The sequence below is a fragment of the Diabrotica virgifera genome, chromosome 7, assembly GCF_917563875.1.
Source record: "Diabrotica virgifera virgifera chromosome 7, PGI_DIABVI_V3a".
Taxonomy (NCBI): Eukaryota; Metazoa; Arthropoda; class Insecta; order Coleoptera; family Chrysomelidae; genus Diabrotica; species Diabrotica virgifera.
This window is the reverse complement of record NC_065449.1, coordinates 123,971,624-123,992,664: the sequence shown is the minus strand read 5'-3', so window position 1 is coordinate 123,992,664 and position 21,041 is coordinate 123,971,624. Positions and strand designations below refer to the sequence as shown.

Here is a 21,041-nt window from a genome sequence, read left to right as displayed (position 1 = left end):
GGTCTTTTTGTTCTTGTAGTGTCAGGTCTTGTTTCCGCAGTGTAAGTCATAATTTGCCTAACTACTGTCCTATATGTAGATATTGGCCTTTGTTTCTGTCCGTAGATGTGTGATGCGCCAGATAGTGTGTTTAAGACATCCGCTATTCTGTTGGATTTGTTTACTTGTTGGGCCACTTCCGCTTCTGTGTCTCCAGAACTGCGCATTAGCACTCCCAGGTAGCTGATAATTCTTTCTTGCTGGATTATTTTGCTGTCCACTTCCAGCTTGCACCGTATTGGATTTTTAAAAATTACCATACTCTTTGTTTTATTTGATATTATCATGTTGAACTTTCTTGCTGTTATATTAAATTGATATAAAAGTCTCAGAAGGTCATCTTCACTCTCTGCAATAAGTATGGCATCATCTGCATAGACTACTATAGAGTTAATGTCTTCACCCATTCTGTACCCTATACTTAGGTTTTTGACTTTATAAATAATTTCATCAAGGGACTCAATGAGTCTCCTTGACGTATGCCTCTTTCCACTGGTATCGGCTGTGTTAGTTTGTTATTAATTCTGGCTTGTATGTTATTCCTGCTGTATATGTTTTCGATAGTCTTGTTAATATCGGACGGTATGTTTCGTTTATATAACAGGTGAATTACGTCATTCAGCTCTACACGGTCGAATGCCTTTTGCAGATCTATGAAGCAACAGTAAGCCATAACGTTGTATTCTAGTGATTTTTCCATGACTTGCCTGACGACAAAAACTGCATCGTTACAGGATCGTCCGGATCTAAAGCCGTGTTGTTCATCTGCTAGATCTATTTCGTTTGTGACTTTGGTGGTTATGACTTTTGTGGTCAATTTCAGAGCGGTACTAAAAAGGCTTATTCCTCTGTAGTTGTCGGGTACCGTTTTATCACCCTTTTTGAACATTAAGATGTTGTGCTAGTACGCCAGCTCTTAGGTATTTTATGTCCCGAAAGAATTTCTTGTACAAGTATCCTTAGTTGTTCTGTTAATGTGTTTCAGTTAATGTAATTAGGCGAGTGTGGTAATTCATTAGAGTGAGTAATAGCCATCATTACATAATATGCTCGTTGAATAATATACTATTAATTGATACATAACTAAAATAGTATATTGTGTAACAAGTGTAGAAAGGTAATAATTTCTCACGAGTTTGAAAAGTTGCGGTACGAGCGCAAGCGAGTGCTGCAATTCAAACGAGTAAGAAATTACCTTTCTGTACGTGTTACACACTATACTTTTTCTACAACCACATATTTTGCTAAAACTAAAAATCACAATTTCCAATCGAAGATTTATAATAACAATAAATTATAAATTTTAAACTGTGTTTAATTAATACTAATCAATTTAAATTCCTTATATGGCGAATGGATTTAGTGTCCGCAGTCATATAAACCCAAACAAACAACAACAAAATTCCTTATACCTAAACAAATTACACAGAAATAAGTTAAAAAATTAATGCACTGCATTAATTTGTTTGAATTTAAACTATTTTAAATAATTATCACAAAATAATGTCACATTTGACGTTATATTTACGCAGTCACAGATTTACACCAAACCTACTTAATTCGACGTATCTTGCTAATGTTACTAAATCCTTATTGGTTAATTGATAATTATAAAACATTTTGTCTACTGTGCAGAAAAGAACTTTCCGGCACAGAAACGTCACTTTTCTGCACACTTATGTCATATTTATATCTTATACTGTGAGAAAATATCAACGTTGTTAACATACAAATGTGCAGAAAAGTGCATTTTGAGTAGTGGTTGTAGAAAAATACTTTTATTCAATTAATATAAAATTAATTTTATTAATTTTACGTTGTACTTACACTGCCGTCAAACGGTCTTGACTATAATGCCGTTAACAGCTATGACGTCATTCGTGTTATGCGTTTGACGGCATTTTCTTCGGCTGCCGTTCGCTTTCACTTGCAGTTCAGCATATATACACGTGGTGAGTTAATACACGAGTTGACGATTCTCTTATCTTATTTTATTATTGTGCCCGTCTCAGTATATAGTTACAAGCGTTATTTTTGTACTTTGTACCTATCATAATTGTTAATTATTGTGGGAATAATAAGTTTGAATTTGGAAAACTTCAATGACTTAGGTAAGTGTCATTATTGGGCGTCCGTTTGGTTTCTAAATATTGGTACTTTTAGTTAGGTTAAGTATTGGTATGTCAATGATGTTAAAAGTTGGCGATACATTTTACTCATTTGCCGATGCAAAAAAAGCCATCTCGGAACTTGGAGATGGAAAAAACCACGTTTCGGAAACGAGATGCAAGTACTATTGCAAGCACTAAAATTAAGAGGCCGATAGAAAGCTCTTTAATCTATTATCAACTTGTTTATGCATGCAATCATGGTGGAAGGAAGTTCAAGAGCGGTGGGATAAAAATTCGGCAGTCTTGGATATTCAAAGAGGATTGCCCAGTACATGTACGATTCAAGCCATCGTTAGATGGAAATGCTTTAAAAATAAAGTCAATTCAAACTCAGCACAATCATGATACCTCAAAAGTAAGCATATAATGATTATTCAATAGGTACAACGTCGGCACTGTTTTGGCACCTAATTGGAGTTTATTTGGGTTTCTACATTTGAATAAATTTTATTTATTAAAAATAAAAATGTATACCATTTTTATTCAGTTGCAATGCGAAACCAAAACCGTCTTAATTTTTACTTAGATTAGATAGTGCAGCCAGCACTCTTATCGACGATTTCACCTCTTGTTAGAGGCTCTTCAGAGAATGCATAGGCTGCTTTCTCTAATCCTTGTAAAAATCTTTCAAAATATTAGTCCCCCACTGCAACTGACGTGAAGATAGTAGGTGCGTAGCGGCATCTGCTAAATGAAAGTCTAAGTTTTTAAACCTAATATAGTTATTTTCCTAACAAGTGCTGAAAGTCATTCTTTTCCGCACGCGACTGCGGAAAAGAGACTTTCTGCAAGAGTTAGGAACAATATTTTTTCTAAGAGTCTTTAAAAAATTACCAAATCTTAATCAATTAATTTAATTAACATGAAAATACATACACAAATTAATTCTTTGACAAGGTTGTCAAAACCAAATTTTCAATATAATTAGTTAGCATGACGACAATCTTGGTTTCCATGACGATGATTCAAAACGACTGTTATTGTCTACCGATTTGACTTTCGAATGTTATGTCAAAATAATTTTATTTCATCGAATTGTCGCGTTAATTTCATTAAAACAGGAACACAATAAGATATATTTGAAATAAATTAGTAAATAATATCTAAATATTAGTTTATTGCATGTATTATAATTACTTTAAGGCCATATTAACATATCTAAATTAACACGCGTGCGGAAAAGTAAAAACCGCGTGCGGAAAAGTAACACGCGTGCGGAAAAGTAACACGCATGCGGAAAAGTGAAACTTTCTAAACTAAAATGCGTGCGCGAAAGTAGACATTGTTGCACGCTCGTAGAAAAAAATATTTTTAAAATGAAATATTTTTAAAAGATTTTTAATTGAAAAACTTATTAGTCCATTTCCCTGGTGACACCTCCAAGGCTTCTACAATATGCAAGCCAAATGGATGGTGCAGTGAAGAAAAAGGGAAGGAATTCTACACTATGCAATTCACAACCCCCGTCTGCAGCGTGGTAAAGTTCCAACGGAAAATGGACCCAGTTACTCTATAGGAGTAATACTAACATAAAAATAAAAATGGATACCATTGTTATTCAGTTGCAATGCTAAACCAAAACCGTCTTAACTTAGATTAGAGAGTGCAGCCAGCTCTTATCGACGATTTCACCTCTTGTTAGAGGCTCTTCAGAGAATGCATAGGCTGCTTTCTCTAATCCTTGTAAAAATCTTTCGAAATATTAGTCCCCCACTGCAACTGACGTAAAGGTAGTATATGCGTAGCGGCATCTGCTAAATGAAAGTCTAAGTTTTTCAACCTAATACAAATATTTTTAAAATAAAATATTTTTAAAAGATTTTTAATTGAAAAACTTATTAGTCCATTTCCCTGGTGACACCTCCAAGGCTTCTACAATATGCAAGCCAAATGGATGAAGGAATTCTACACTATGCAATTCACAACCCCCGTCTGCAGCGTGGTAAATTTTTCCCATTTTCCCAACCCATTTTCCGTTGGAACTTTACCACGCTGCAGACGGGGGTTGTGAATTGCATAGTGTAGAATTCCTTCCCTTTTGCCTTCACTGCAGCATCCATTTGGCTTGCATATTGTAGAAGCCTTGGATGTGTCACCAGGAAAATGGACTAATAAGTTTTTCAATTAAAAATCTTTTAAAAATATTTTATTTTAAAAATATTTTTATTAGGTTGAAAAACTTAGACTTTCATTTAGCAGATGCCGCTACGCACCTACTACTTCACGTCAGTTGCAGTGGGGGACTAATATTTCGAAAGATTTTTACAAGGATTAGAGAAAGCAGCCTATGCATTCTCTGAAGAGCCTCTAACAAGAGGTGAAATCGTCGATAAGAGTGCTGGCTGCACTCTCTAATCTAGGTAAAAATTAACACGGTTATGGTTTCGCATTGCAACTGAATAAAAATGGTATCCATTTTTATTTTTAAATTAGTATTACTCCTATAGAGTAACTAGGTCCATTTTCCGTTGGAACTTTACCACGCTGCAGACGGGGGTTGTGAAATGCATAGTGTAGAATTCCTTCCCCTTTGTCTTCACTGCAGCATCCATTTTGCTTGCATATTGTAGAAGCCTTGGAGGTGTCACCAGGGAAATGGACTAATAAGTTTTTCAATTAAAAATATTTTATTTTATAAATATTTTTATTAGGTTGAAAAACTTAGACTTTCATTTAGCAGATGGCGCTACGCACCTACTACCTTCACGTCAGTTGCAGTGGGGACTAATATTTCGAGAGATCGTTACAAGTATTAGAGAAGGCAGCCTATGCATTCTCTGAAGAGCCTCTAACAAGAGGTGAAATCGTTGATAAGAGTGCTGGCTGCATTCTCTAATCTAAGTAAAAATTAAGACGGTTTGGTTTCGCATTGCAACTGAATAAAAATGGTATACATTTTTATTTTTATATTAGTATTACTCCTATAGAGTAACTAGGTCCATTTTCCGTTGGAACTTTACCACGCTGCAGGCGGGGATTGTGAATTGCATAGTGTAGAATTCCTTCCCTTTTGTCTTCACTGCAGCATCCATTTGGCTTGCATATTGTAGAAGCCTTGGAGGTGTCACCAGGGAAATGGACTAATAAGTTTTTCAATTAAAAATCTTAAAAAAAAATTCTATTTTAAAAATATTTTTATTAGGTTGAAAACTTAGACCTTAATTTATTAATTTTAACAATATTGGACAACAAATTATTAACCCGCCGTTACACGCGTCTTCTATTGTGACGTGGTTGCACGCGTATGAGCGTCGCCCTCACCTACATAAATTCGACTTATTTCGAGAAAGAATGAATGTCAACATGTATAAATATAAAATGGGTTGTACTCACATATTATAGAAAGACTCGTAAACCAATTTTTTTTATTAATTTAACAAAACAAAAGTAAAAATAATATAGATCAAAAGCAAGTTTTCTTAATTTTCAATTTCAGCAAGCCACTGAAGAAATTAACGTTCTTTACGCGAATTCATTTTACTAAAAATACAAATTAAAATAACAACTGTTCTGAAGCTATTTGTGGCATTTATGTAATTAACTATTAATATTTTGTATTTTGATAACGACGTCCGAGGTGGAATTCGAAACGTCAATAAAATTAATTTTTCAAGTTAAATTGTCGCTTATTTCCCAATTAGAATAGGTAAATTTAAAAATGGGTTCTTAACCAGTGGCGCACCTAGAATTTTCTTCTGGGGGGGGGGGGTTTGCTTGGGCAACGAAAGTTTTTTGTATTATTTGTGAAAGACAAGTTACATTTTCCTACCTTCTTTTATATATATTTCTATATGCTCTGGGTGGGATTTTAACCCCCAAACCCCCCCTCGGTGTGCCACTGTTCCTAACCTAATCCAAACAAAATATTTTAATTAAGCCTACCTAAATATTAAATAAAAACCTAAAAGTTTCTCTGAGATAACAGAAACGTGATTTCACCGTGATTGCACGCGCAGTGAGGAATTCCCTCACTTGAAGAGGGATGTCTCTTCTTTCAACTATCACATAGCACACTGACCGCCTGAAATATTCTATAACTTTTTCATACCCTCTCATGAACCATGCTAAAGGCATTCCTGGGTGCTTAAGGTTATCGTTTTAGTTTACACAATTTCACTGCTTATAAACAAATATGGTGAGGGATTCCCTCATAGCGCGTGTAATGGCGGGTTAATAAATAATGAACTTTAAAATAATACTAAATGGTCTTATCGTGACTTTTGATTATATTTCACTTTTTATTTCATTTTTTGAAATTGGTACAAATTTTTTTATAACATTTTATATTTTCATTTCATATCTAATTTTAAGGTTTTACATGCACATACTCCCAGCCAAAGAAAACTTTTCAGCAACATGAAGGAAAGTGTAAAGAAGTTTTTAAATACGAAAGCAAACAGAAATATATTACAACAAAAATTGCAGGAAGAAACTGGAAAAGAAGAAAAAATGTCTTTTGTTATGCAATGCACTAGCAGATTTACCTGCACATTGTACGGGCACAGTATAGGAGGAATCAGTAAGCTCACTCCCCAAAAATACATTATTTTCGATGTTCCAATTTGGTGAATGTGCGCGAAGTCGACCAAAATTCAGTTTCCCGTGCGCATCCGATGACAGTGAATACGTTTGCTATGATTTGTCGTGACCGCCATCTGATTTTCATGAATTTTGTGAGGTTGTGTTTGGGAATTGTTGTTTTGGTTAATTTACTAATTTATTTTCATATTAATAATAGGTAGTTATGTATATTATTATGTGCTGTGAATGTGATATTATTTTCTTAAATCAGTAAAATGGAAATAAAGCAAGCATAAAACAATTTTTACAAAGAAGAATGTAAAATTAAAATCGAAAATACTAACAACCCCTATGATGCTGTAATTATGTTCCTATTCTGTTAAAACCGAGATAAAGAGAGTCTTTAAAACTCATAAAAATAGTTATTTCTATGATAGAAATTCTTTGGACCAAATAAATAGAGAAGTTATCATTGAACACATAAAAAAAAGGAGTAATGCATGTCGAAAATGGTAAGTTGCTCTGATTATGTTTCCATAGGTATCTGTAGTAAAATTAAATTAATTAAACACTAACACATTAATTAACTCATGCAAAGGCCAACTGTAGTGTTTGTTGAGTTTATACATGTAATATATGTACTTCACTCTTTGTATGTACACAAAGTGGAACCTCGATTATATGTCTCTCCATTAACCGTCACCTCTGTTAACCGTCAGGGTCCGTAAAGTCAATTAAAGTCAATTTGCCACCAAAGACAATTCTCATTTTGGACTCCTGACAAACATCTTGAAGCTGGTATTCTGCGAAGTGATGATGGAAATATCACATGCTCTTTTCTGCCAGCCAATACAACATCATTGATACAACCAATGGATCAATTGAATAACGCTGAAAGAGCATGGATTAAATAAATATGGCCTGAATCAACCGAAGATGAAAATGCACCCGTGACATCTGAGCGTGATGCAGTAACAAATGAAGTTAAAATTGAATCAACTGTTTTGTTTTCGTTGCCTAAAGATGACATAAACGAATGGTTAATTTGTAATGAGGACGGAAATAACTATCGATTGCTGACAGATGATGAAATCGTTGAAATGGCAACAGAGGCGGATGAAACAGATTCAGAAGCTGACACAGACTTGGAATTTGACGGTGGCGATGTCGATGATGATGTTGCAACTGACAACGAGTTGTGTAAAGAAGCTAGCTAGAGAAGCTGCACCGCACATGCAACAATTCATAGAGTGGTATTCTCGACAAGAAGGAGCCAATACAGTAGACTAAGAAATACAGCTGTTTCGAAATGTGAAGAAACAGTAAAACAAACAAAGATTTCAAAATATTTTAAACCAAATTGATTCGATTGTACGAACTCAAATCCCTCTTATATTGTCAAACAAAACATACAAATATAAAATTGAGAGATGTACTATGAATTTTTAATTTTTTTAAAATTTTCTGTTAACCGTCTTTTCGATTATCCGTCATACCCTAGGTCCGGTGCCCTGACGGATAATCGAAGTTTCACTGTATTTACATATTTCAAAAAATAAGTACACACTTTCCAAAAAGATCCAATGTTTATGGATCTGATATCTACTGGCATTTTTGGATCATTAGACTTCTAATCACTAAATTTGTTTTAAATTATATACAGTCGGGAAAATTTAAGAATACCCATGAACGAACATATAAAACAAGCTGTATTTTCCTGTCACCGTGTCACAAAGAAAATTGCCCAGCGCAAGTACATGTAATAATAATTATTACATGTACTTGCGCTGGCCAATTTTTTGTGTGACACGGTGACAAGAAAATACAGCGTGTTTTATATGTTCGTTCATGGGTATTCTTTCATTTTTCCTACTGTACTTGTGTTAGTGAAAATATATTTTAGCTGTATTGTTGTAGATCACTGTAGCCTAAAATGTACTTTAATTCAACATATGAAAGTTCCCTGCAGAAAAAACCTTATATATTTGTATAAATTGTTTTAAGATATTTAATTTAAATCAACATTATGATAGTCCACACTGAAAAATTCATGCAAAATATTAATATACTTATTTCTTAGGATAATATACTTAATATATCAGGATTTCTTAAAAGTCAGTATGCTAAAGATATCAGTTTCTTCTAAATAATAGCAATGAATATAGAGCATCTATATTCCTTGATAATAATTTATTTATTGTTTACAACTATTAATGTTTTGACCTGATGTATGAATGATATATAAGCAGACCTTACGATTCTCAACGAAGAATTGACAACTTCACTAGTAGCAGACTCAGGTTGACATAGGATTGTCAAGCTCATTATGATAATAAGTGCGTTCGCGGGTACAGTTGACAAATTGTCGCTGACAATTTCTAACCTCACTTAATATAAATAATACCGTTAATAGATAAATATGCAAGGTATATGTATTTTAATTAATATTAATATTAAACTGCAGTACCTGGGGCATGTTATACGTAATGAGAGATAAAACATACTTCAGTTGATTCTACAGGGGAGAATCCAGGGCAAGAGAAGTGTAGGAAGGAGACGAATCTCGTGGTTGCGTAACTTGAGGGAATGGTACGGATGCACATCAACCGAACTATTCAGAGCAGCAGCATCTAAGATCAGAATAGTCATGATGATTGCCAACCTCCGTCGCGGATATGGCACATGAGGAAGAAGAATATTAATAACTAATTATTAAATTATACTGGGTAAATATACCTTGTATATTTATCTATTAACAATAATATTTATATTATTTTAAAATGCGCATGCGTTTTCTGACAATTTATAAAATTTTCTGACAAAATCAGGTTCCCGCGAAAGCAACTAATGATGTTGTTATGAAAGCAATAAAAAACTATTAATAGGAAGTTTTTGCAAATGTTTTTATATGTATTTTTTAAATATTCCTTAAAATATAACGTGATATGGTTTTTCCTTTCAGAAGTAATTAAGGTAGATCAAAATCAGTATGATGGACTATCATTTGGTTATAATTATAATTTTGTACACATAAATATATAATTAGATATATTTTTGAGAGTTCGACACGAGTACCTGAGCGAGGAACATCGTTTTTGCTGTTCTCGTAAATTACCGTGTTTATAAATAGTTTGTAAACTTGTTTTACGTTTTTGAACTAGTTCCGAACAAAAACAAAGTGCAGTGTATACAAGTGTAGAGTGTATCTACGTGTACTTTCGCAACTTGCACCACTATGGTGCATAATAAGTTGAATAATAAGGTGCAACCTCCTGACTCGCAATAATTATGGCAAACCAAACTGCAGAAGCTGTCTTTGACTACGAGGACAGCTCAAAACCAACAATGTCAACAAACCAAACTGCAAACAACACCAACTCAACCACCAACAATAACTTATCGTACACTGCTGCATTAAAAGCCGTCCCGAGGCCATCGTTTCCGAGAAAAAATCAGGCAGTAGTTCTTCATGCCGAAAACAGTTTAAAACTTTATGACTACGTTCACGCAATTGGTAGTATCATTGGAGCCAAGAATATTTGCTTCGCATCTAGAATATCTAATAATAGGGTATGTATTTACTTATCTAACTCCGAACTAGTTGAAAAATTGATAAATTCTCACCCATTAATTCAAATTAACACATTTTCTCTCAACATTCGAAGGCTTATATCTCCAACCAAAAGAATTTTAATTTCGAATATTCCACCTGTTATTCCTCATGAAATTGCTGAAAACGCTATAAAAAGCCTTGGTTTACACCTAGCATCCCCCATATCGTTTCTCAAAGCAGGTATCCCTGGAGATGAATACAGCCACGTATTAAGTTTCAGGCGTCAAGTTTATATAAATTCCCCTTCTGAAAACTACGAACTACAGACATCATTACTTATTCCATACGATGGCACCGAACATAGAATATTCCTTTCTACAGATATAATGCAATGTTTCCTCTGCAGGTTAACCGGACACATTGCAAATAATTGCAACAATCCCCCATCTTCCAGCATTCCTGCACAGTCAGAGACCCAAGCCCCAACTTCTAACATTGAACCTAGCACAAACATAAATGAAAGCGACCAGTCATCTCAAATTCAAGCAACAGTCCAAAAAAGACCTTCATCTTCCATCATTCCTACACAGACAGAGACCCAAGACCCACCCATTAACATTGAACCTAGCACGAGCATGAATAAAAGCGACCAGTCATCTCAAATTCCAGCAACAGGCCTAAAAAGACCTCCTTCGGACTCACTTAATGACGAATCTAGTCTTCCTACATCTCCGTTAGCTGACACCTCCGAAATGCAACCTCCTGATATTCCCAATGAATTAAAAAGTAATAAGAAATCCAAGAAGAAGAGGCGAAAAACGGATGATACTATTATCACCGATATCACTAGACTGGACATAACTGAATACTACAACAAAAATCCACAAAATATCCTCTCTATAAACGAACTTTTTGCATTTTTAGAAAATACTAAAGGTAGCAATGACCCCTACCATGAAGCCCTAGAGTTTACAAACGACATCAACACACTTCTTACCAATTTACATTCTATGTATAAACACCTTTCTGAAAGAACAATAAAAAATAGACTCACACGATTAATAAAAAAAATCAAACAACAATGCAATGATAAATCTGCAGAAAATAATGATACATCAAAAATACCGTGTCTTTTACAAACAGATCATAGTGATGACGAGTCATTCTCCGATACTTCTCTTACCTCCCAACAGTCACAAAAATAAATAATATCTTTCACTTTACTTTACCATTCACTCTAATCCAGTGGAACTGCGATGGATTTTATCCACGCTTAGAACACCTTCAACATCTCACCTCTGAATTCTTCCCAGAGTTTTTCTGTCTCCAAGAAACAAACTTTACCCATTCTCATACACCTTTTCTAAAAAACTACATCGGCTACCATTTTATCAGAACTTCGCACCTACGAGCAAGTGGCGGTACATCAATATTCGTTTCATCTGATGTTTACCATCAACAATTCCATCTAGACACCGATCTCGAAGCTACAGCAATAACCGCTTGGTGTCCACAAAAAATCGTAATATGCAACTTATACATCCCTCCAAATTACAAACTATCTCCAACTGAAATCACAAATTTAATTAATCAGCTTCCAACACCATTTATTCTAGTTGGTGACTTTAAACTTTAAGTTGGTAAAGGAAAAGTAAAGGAAAGGGTTTTTATCGCGAGATGCCACAGATGCCAGGCATTTGGGCACATAAGAGCGGAGTGTAAGGCAGAGAGTGAGCATAAGGGTTGTTGGAGATGCGGAGAAGAGGGTCACATAGCCACACAATGCAATGAGAGTAAATTGTGGTGCGCGAACTGTAACGTAGAAGGTCATAGAGGTCAGAGTAGAGAGTGCCCGAAGTTCAGGCGTTTGGTTGACGAGGCCAGGCGTAGGTCTGCGAACGCAGTGCGGTAGATGTGAGCTCTTTGTCTGAAATGGCGAATAAAAATCGTTATCCTGAGTTGAGGGTTCTCCAGACCAACGTGGGTACGGCAAGATTGGCACACGATCTAGCCATTGCTTCCGCCGCTGAGGGAATGTTTGACATTCTCGTGGCGTCGGAACCAAACCCTACATTGGTCAGGAATCGTGGCTGGTATGTGGACGAATCGGGTCGCGTCGCTGTATGGATCCGGAATTCAAAGTTAAGAGTGAGAGAGATCGAAGCCCATATGGGCTTCCTGTGCGTAAGGCTGGAGAGAGTGAGTCTCGTTTGCTGCTATATCTCTCCAAATATACCAGTGAATGAGTTCGAATGGAAAATGAATGAAATAATGGAGGAGGTGAGGAAAGAGAGTAGTAACGGATGTGTAGTGCTCGGCGACTTTAACGCGAAATCCGCGGCTTGGGGTTCGCCGATCACCGACACCAGAGGGCAAGTGATGATGGAGTATGTGGGTGCTCTTGACCTGGTTGTGCTAAATACAGGCCTGGAGCCTACGTTTGTGAGAGGTGAGTCTGGAACATATATCGACGTCACCTGCGCTACGCAGGCGACAGCGCGATGCGTGAAAGATTGGGCTGTGTTACCGGACTACACTGGGACCAACCACAGGTTTATCGGCTTCGCGATAGGCGGGGCAGGAATTCCCACAAGAAGGTCCTCCGCGCGCGAGACGGGTATTCAAGGAAGCCGTCAGATAAACTGGGACGTATATGAAGAGAGAGTGCAGTGGGAGGTGCAATGCGTCCGGGACCAACCACCTACGGTGGAATGTCTTGAACGAGCTATGAAAGCCGCGCTGAGTGATAGTAGAACGAGCAATGTGCACGCCAGCAGAATGCCTTACTGGTGGAATGATGAAATTGCAATACTGAGAAGAGAGTGCATCACGCTACGCCGGCAAATGACAAGAGCGAGGAGTAGAAGACAGGAAGAAGTAGCGAGAGATAAAGAGAGAGAGTATAAAGCTCGGAAGAAGGATTTGAATAGAACGATCCGAGCCGAGAAGAAGAGGCACTGGAGTGATCTGTGTAGCAAATTGGATGAGTACCTCTGGGGGGACGGGTATAAAATCGTAATGAAGCATTTTAAAGCGTATCGTCCGTACGACATGCCGCTGGACGAGAAACTTAAGATTGTCGGGGAGTTATTCCCGCCCGGAATTTGGCATGGCGTGCGGAGGGACGTGAATGCGCAGCGGGGTGTACCCTTCTCCCCTGAGGAGCTCGCTGAGGCGGCGGAGTCCCTCAAGTCGCGCAAGGCTCCCGGTCTAGACGGAATACCGCCAGAGGCGATTAAGTGTCTGGAGCGATTGGAGCCTGCGTGGCTTTTGGGCCACATAAATGCCCTGCTTGGGGCACAGGTGTTTCCCGAGTCTTGGAAGATCTCTAGGCTCGTACTCCTGCCGAAAGGTGCCGGAAAGTATCGGCCTATTTGTCTTCTTTCCAGTATAAACAAGCTGTACGAGAGGATGTTGCGTAAGAGAATCGAAGGGGTGATAGAGAGATCCGGGGGATTGTCCCCAAGGCAGTACGGATTTTGTAAGGGTAAGAGCACGGTAGATGCGGTGATGGAGGTGTTTCGGGCTGTTGAGGGGAGGGGAGATCGCAACAGGTGGGCGGTTCTGCTCCTCTTCGACGTTCGAAACGCTTTTAATTCATTACAGTGGTCCTCTGTGCTAGGTCCTCTGGCGGCGAGGAACTGTCCCGCATATTTGATGAATATCGTGTCGGACTATCTGTCCGAAAGGAAAATTATGGTAGAGAGAGGCGTGGTTGTAGACGTTACGGCTGGGGTGCCCCAGGGGTCCGTCCTTGGCCCGTTGCTATGGAACTTGGCATACGACGGTGTCATTCACTGCGAGTTCGGAGAGGGGGTAACCCCCTTTGCATTCGCGGATGATCTCGCGGTGCTGGCAGTAGCGCGGGATAGGGAGGAACTCCTGTTCCGGGTATGGCATGCAAGTGTGTTGATTCAGGACTGGATGAATGACCATGGTTTGAGTCTCGCGGCGGAGAAGACGGAGGCGGTAATCCTTAAAGGCCCGAGAAAGAGAGATGGAATGGTGTTTGACTGTGCGGGCGTGCGGATCACTCCTAAGAAGTACGTCAAGTACTTGGGAGTGGTCTTACATACGAATGGTGGTTGGGGAGAGCACGTCCGGGAGGTGACCCGGAAGGCAGCGGAAAGAGCGGCTGCGCTGGGGAGGATAATGCCTAACATCGGGGGACCTAAATCCGAAAGGAGGAGGGTTCTACACGGTGTTGTTCAATCTGTCATCCTCTACGCGGCACCAGTCTGGAGTGCCGCTGTGGAAATACAGGCATACAAGAGGCTTTTGGTACGCGCGGACAGAACTAGTTTGCTGCGGGTGGCAAGTGCTTACAGGACTGTGTCTGCTGCTGCCCTGTGGGTGATCACCGGCTGTGTTCCCTTACATGTGTTGGTGAGTGAGAGAGATAGAATGTTCCAGCAGAGAAATAGAGAACTACAAGGGGAGAACGTTAGAAGTGAGGAGAGGGCCACATCTATTGAGATGTGGCAGGCCGAGTGGGATGTAACGGAGCATGTGGCGCAGTGGACGAAGTCACTGATACCGAATCTGCGAGGCTGGCTGGACTGCGGGCACAGGCGCCTAGACTATTATCTGACGCAGGTGCTCACAGGACATGGGAGCTTCCGTAGCTACTTACACAGATTCAAAAAGACCGAATCGGACAATTGCTTGTACTGTGGGACTTCGGACACTGTGTCACATACCCTTCTGGAGTGTGTCAGATGGGCAAGGGAAAGGAATGAGTTGGAAAGAGTGTTTGCGTCTGTGAGAGAGATGGTAGAGAAAATGGTGATTGATGAGCGATGGTGGGACAAAATCCACAATTATGTGAGAAAGGTTTTGTCGATAAAAGAGAAGGAAGCGCGGGAGCTAGACGCAGTTCTGGCAGGTATCGAGGAGGCAGAGCTGGGCCCGCATAGGTAGTAAGAATAAGAGGTTGACAGCATATGATTGAAGGACGTAGTGGTCGGATGAGTGCGAGAGACGGAAGCTAATGCGTGATGACGAGTGATTGAGAATCGGGTAAAAGAAGGACATCAGGGAGAAGTCATGCCTTAACGGGCGATTCCAACCTGATGCCCTAGTATGAGAGGGGTGGGGTTTAGCTGGTCCCGGCCACATCGGAGTTACGGAGGGCAGGGAGGTCCGATTTAGGGCCAAACTGGTCGACGTGACACTGATGAGGTTTCAGCTCAGGAACCCAGCACTGTCGGAAATGTTTACCTCCGTCGTCTGTTTGCAGATTCCCCACCTAGTGATGAAAAAAAAAAAAAAAAAAAAAAAAAAAAAAAAAAAAAAAAAAAAGTTGGTGACTTTAACTCCCATAGTCCTATGTGGGGGTCCAAATATACATCTGCGCGTGGCAAACTAATTGAAAAGGTGATAAATAATTTAAATATAAATGTTCTAAATACAGGTAGCAGCACATATTTTCATGTCCAATCTGGTAGCACATCATCTATTGATCTAAGTATTTGTGACCCTGGTTCTGCTCCTCTCCTCTCCTGGTACACATTGGACGACCTTTACAATAGTAACCACTACCCAATCATCATCTCTAATAATACTTCTCAACCCATTCAAACTAAGATTAAATGGAAAATTTCAAAAGCGAACTGGAATATTTTTAGCGAAACTGTTAGGGAAAAAACCGATCAGATCTTGTTTGAATATGATGTAAACAAAAACGTAGATGTATTTACTAATTGTTTACTCTCTTCAGCTGAACAATGCATTGGCACATACAATACAAATTTCACAAGAAAAAGAGCTGTTCCATGGTGGAATAATACATGCCAAACTGCTGTAAGAGAATGTAAAAAAGCTTTAAATAAATATCGACGAACACGCAATGAAACAGATCTTATACATTTCAAAAAAATGAGAGCCTTATCGAAACGTACCCTCAAGGAAAACAAGAAGGATTCGTGGAAAAAATACGTTAGCTCTATTAACTCTAACACAAACCCCTCTCAAGTGTGGAATAAAATCAGACAAATGAAAGGACACAACACATCATATAAAATTCCTGCACTCATCCAAGAAAATAAAGTTATTACCGATGACCAGGAAATTTCAGAAATAATTGCTGAATATTTTAGCAACAAAACGAAAGGTAAAAATATATCCTTAGAACAACAAACATCCAAAAAAACTTACGCAACAAATTCCAGTCATATAGAGTGTATAAATCTTCCTTTTTCTTTGTCAGAACTCGAATTTGCCATTTCCACTTTAAAAAATTCGGCAGCAGGACCCGACATGATCCCCTCAATTTTCCTTAAAAATCTACATCCAAGTACACAATCGAAACTACTTGAGCTTGATAACATTATATGGACAAGCCAAGAATTTCCTTCTCTTTGGCAACAATCGCTTGTTATTCCAATCAAGAAATCTGACTCACTGTATAACACAGTAAACTCTTTCAGACCAATCTCTCTGACATGCAAACTCTTAGAAAAGATGCTAAATTTTCGACTTATCTGGTATCTTGAAAAGCAATGTTTTTTTGACAAAGCCCAATCAGGTTTTAGGAAAAATCGTTGTACACTAGACAACCTAATTATCTTACAAAATGAAATTGCACATGCTTTCGCCAGCAACAGAGATTTAATTGCTGTATCTCTCGGCATAGAGAGCGCATTTGATACAGTTCAGAAATCGGTAGTTCTAGAAACTCTTCAAAAAATGAAATTATATGGTAATGTATATAAGTTTCTCGAGAACTTTTTGTCTAATAGAACCTTCAGAGTCTCTACCAACGTAAAATTCTCGGCAATACATCTTACTGAAAATGGTATACCACAAGGATCGGTTCTAAGTACTACTCTATTCTTGATGAGTATAAATAATATTGGTACACTGATTCGACCCCCAGTCAAATATACAATTTACGCAGATGATCTAGTAATTTTCTCTCAAGGCAAAACCACATCATCGACTTGCGCCTTAATTCAAACTGCTTTAAATGATATCCACAGTTGGTCAAAAGGAACAGGATTTAAATTCTCATCAAAAAAATCTAAAATAGTTATTTTAGTAAAAAACATAATCCCAACTTAATTAATTTAACTTTAAATGGCACCCCACTACAAGTAGTTCATCAACAAAAATTTTTAGGTGTAATCTTTGATAAAAAGTTATCTTGGAGATATCATATCCAAGAATTAAAAGGTACCTGTCTTAAAAGAATAAACATCTTAAAATCACTAGCGCATCATCAGTGGGGAACAGATGAAGATGTGTTGCTGAGAATTTACCGATCTTTAATTCGTTCAAAAATGGACTATGGAAGTACATTATACATGTCAGCTCCCAATTCACAACTAAGTTGCCTCAATATCATCCAAAACACCGCTCTTCGAATATGTCTTGGTGCGTTTAGATCTAGTCCCATTGAAAGTATTCAAATCGAAGCTAACGAACCACCTACTCATATTCGCCGTCAGCGACTTCTTTTGTCATACTTTGTCAAAGCATCAGCTAATCCAAATAATCCAGTCAATGGATTAATCAACTCTACCAAACCAACGATAGTAAACAAACCCAGAACAGTAATACCAGCCTCTCAAATGCTTAAAAAACTAGTAGGTAATATAGACTTACGAACTACTACTCCAATCTCATATTCTAACATTCCACCATGGACAATAACATTGCCCACTATAAACACCAGTCTATCAACACATTATAACAAAAAAGAAACCCCTAGTTCCGCCCTAAAGTCATCCTTCCTTGAACTCATCCACACCAAACAGTATGACTCAATCATCTACACAGATGCTTCTAAACTCGAAGATCAAGTTGGTTCGTCTGTGACTACCACCAACGAAGTTATAGCTACCTACCGTCTTCCATATTACTGTAGCATATTCACAGCCGAACTATATGCTGTCATGAAAGCACTTAGTTGTCCAACCAACAAAAGCAAAAACCTCGCAATCTGCACTGATTCGCTATCTTCCATACTATCCATCAAGGACTTTTACTCCCAAAACCCACTAATTCAAAATATCCACAATGCATGCCACCTATTGTTAGATAAGAACGTATCGGTTAGCATTATTTGGACTCCATCGCACGTGGGTATTACAGGAAACGAAAACGCCGATCAAGCGGCCAAGGAGGCATCCTGTTCTGACATTCCAATGGAGAGTATACAACTTGGTGTAGATTTACAACATACAGTAAACCAAATGTGCTTGAGAGCCTGGCAAAACCTCTGGAATAGAACAAACTCAAAACTCCATAGCATTCAACCTAGAATACCTGCCTTAAAAATACCAGCACTTTGTAGAAAGGACAAAGTTGTCATGAGAAGACTAAGAATTGGACATTGCCGTCTTACACATGGTTACCTGATGAGCCAGGGAAATCCTCCTTTGTGTCATACCTGCAACACTCGTGTCACCGTCAAACACATACTAGTTGAGTGCCAGCTATACACGAACACCCGAAGACAACATAAACTGGAAGAAGACCAAATCGCCATTCTTAGTGATAATAGTAACTTTAATAATGTGATAATATTTCTCAAAGACTCTCGGTTATACTACGCCATATAAATGTTGTTTTTTATCATTTTGCTGATATTGTAATTTCTTAATTTAAATTCTCTGTTTTCTTAATTCTTGTAATTTAAACACACTGTAAACCTTACTTTTGTAACCGTGTCAATGGCCTGCGTTGCTGAGACACGTTAATTTAAATAAAAAAAAAGATATATTTTTTAAACTTACCTAATTTTTATTTTAGATTTCCTTCATAATAAAAGAAGAACTGAAGTTATTATGAAACCAGTGTCTCGACGGTGTATTTTACCGACTTAAAGCAAGAGTACGTTTTAATACTCGAATTTGTCACATTTTTTAATTTCATAATTTTATTTATGTAAGTTGTGATTGTGAAAATATTGTTAAGTTGTATTCATAGTTCGCTACTTGTTCTTTTGAAAAACTATTTTTATTATAATTGGTATTGTAAAGTTGAAATCTTCAAATCAAAATATAATTTATAATTCGAATGTGTTATTATTTTTTTAATCTATAGAAATAGAAATGTCCTCTTATTAGTTTTCCCATTAGCTCTTTAGACAAAGCAGTAGTTCTTCAGTTTTTGAGATTTCTTAGCAGTAACAGTAAATAAATACGGAGTGATTTTCTAATGCATACGAAAAATTAAACAAGCAATTGGACTTCATAAGTCCTAAGTTTTCATCCAACATATCCGGAAGTTGATATTAGAACTCTTCGTGAACTTTTCATCTATTGATATAGGATATTACTAATTTTGAGTCGTTTTTGCCAAACTTCCGGTCATAACTTTTTAACCGGAAAAAACATCAAAACAAGACATAAAATTCGGGAGTGTATTCTGCCCAACATTTAGTACCATACATCATAGTTCACATAGTTGGTTTTAAGCCGGTCTTATAGAACTTAACTTTTAGTTTTATTGGTAGCTATCACACACTACTCCAAGTACCACTTTCCACTTCATCTAATTCTCTACTTCTATTAATTTCATGTCCATGTATTTCCCCATTGCCCAGTAATGTCGATATCAGATACGTAAAACTATTATCTTGTGTGATTTCTTGTCTATCCAAGCTAACTAATCTATGCACATTTGGAATACTATCTTTAAAAAAATATACTGTTTTGTCCTACTTTATTTTAATCCTTTTTCTTCAAGTGCCTATCTTAACTGCTCTAGTTTTCCTACAGTTCTCTCTAATTTTTCTACCAACAAAATATCTTCTGACATTCACCACCAAGGATCTCCTATTAAAGTTCAGCTATTATCTGATCCAGGATGAATGAGAATAAATTTAGCAGGGAACCCTAATTTCACTCAAAATTTACCAATTACACATGCATTTGCTATAATGCTAATTGTTACCATATCATATTATATATCTTGCACCACATATTCAGCCGGCACTCCTTTCCTACTTAGTACCAGTACGTTTCTGGTAGCTTTGCGATGTGCCTTCTCAAGATTAATAAATACTATGTGCAAGTCTTTCTCTTTCACTCAAGTTTTCCATTAGCTGTCTTAAAATAAAAATTGCTGTTGTGGACCTGCCATGCATAATATCCAAAACGACTTTTATCCATTTTTATTTCTAGAACGTTCTACTAAATTTTGTTAGATTTTACCATAAATGTACAATAAAAACATATTTTAATTGGGTGCTATGGAAAATGGTTTGAACAAAATTAAGCAAAATTGTACTAGAAATAACTATTGCAAAATAAATAAAACACTAAATAGCTGTTTTTAATTTCTTTAATTAAAAATCTAGAAAATCAAAGTAGATTTCTATTCAGAGAATTTAACCTTTAACTACCCGCGCATCAAGTTATAACATAACTACACGCGTGGCGTACTTTGCACGCCACAAGAAAATACACTTAAAAACAGCGGATTTGTTTAATGGTTTTTTGAAAAAATACACTTAGTTGTTTGTTATAAACCTTATTCGGCATCAGTGAATACTTGGAGTTCCTTTTCAGTAAGCCAATTGGGCTTTATAACTGGAATCATGGAATAACTGGATTCCATGATAAATAAAATTACTAATAAAAAATTTTTTTAAATGTGATTTTTTACAGGAGAAAAAGTATTGTTTACAAAGAAGAATATATTTTTTGCCATAATGACTAAAAAACAATTAAAATATGTACTTATATTACGACTTATAGTAATATAATCCTGAGGTATATTGTCCACCACCGGAAACAACAAACAATAAA

General features: G+C 37.2%; 1 protein-coding gene across 3 annotated transcripts in view; it reads right to left on the bottom strand.

Moving 5' to 3' along the window:
* LOC114345343 (uncharacterized) overlaps window positions 1-21,041 on the bottom strand; it is a 1,044,574-nt gene that overhangs the window by 668,063 nt on the left and 355,470 nt on the right. The window contains exon 1 of one of the 3 annotated variants that reach the window (XM_050656019.1): window positions 6,695-7,076. The exons of the other annotated variants lie outside the window; for them this stretch is intronic. Within the exon in view, the coding sequence (XP_050511976.1) occupies window positions 6,695-6,754 (60 nt within the window). The 5' untranslated portion in view covers window positions 6,755-7,076. Of the gene's footprint in view, window positions 1-6,694; window positions 7,077-21,041 lie in introns of those variants that run through there. 3 annotated transcript variants of the gene reach the window in all.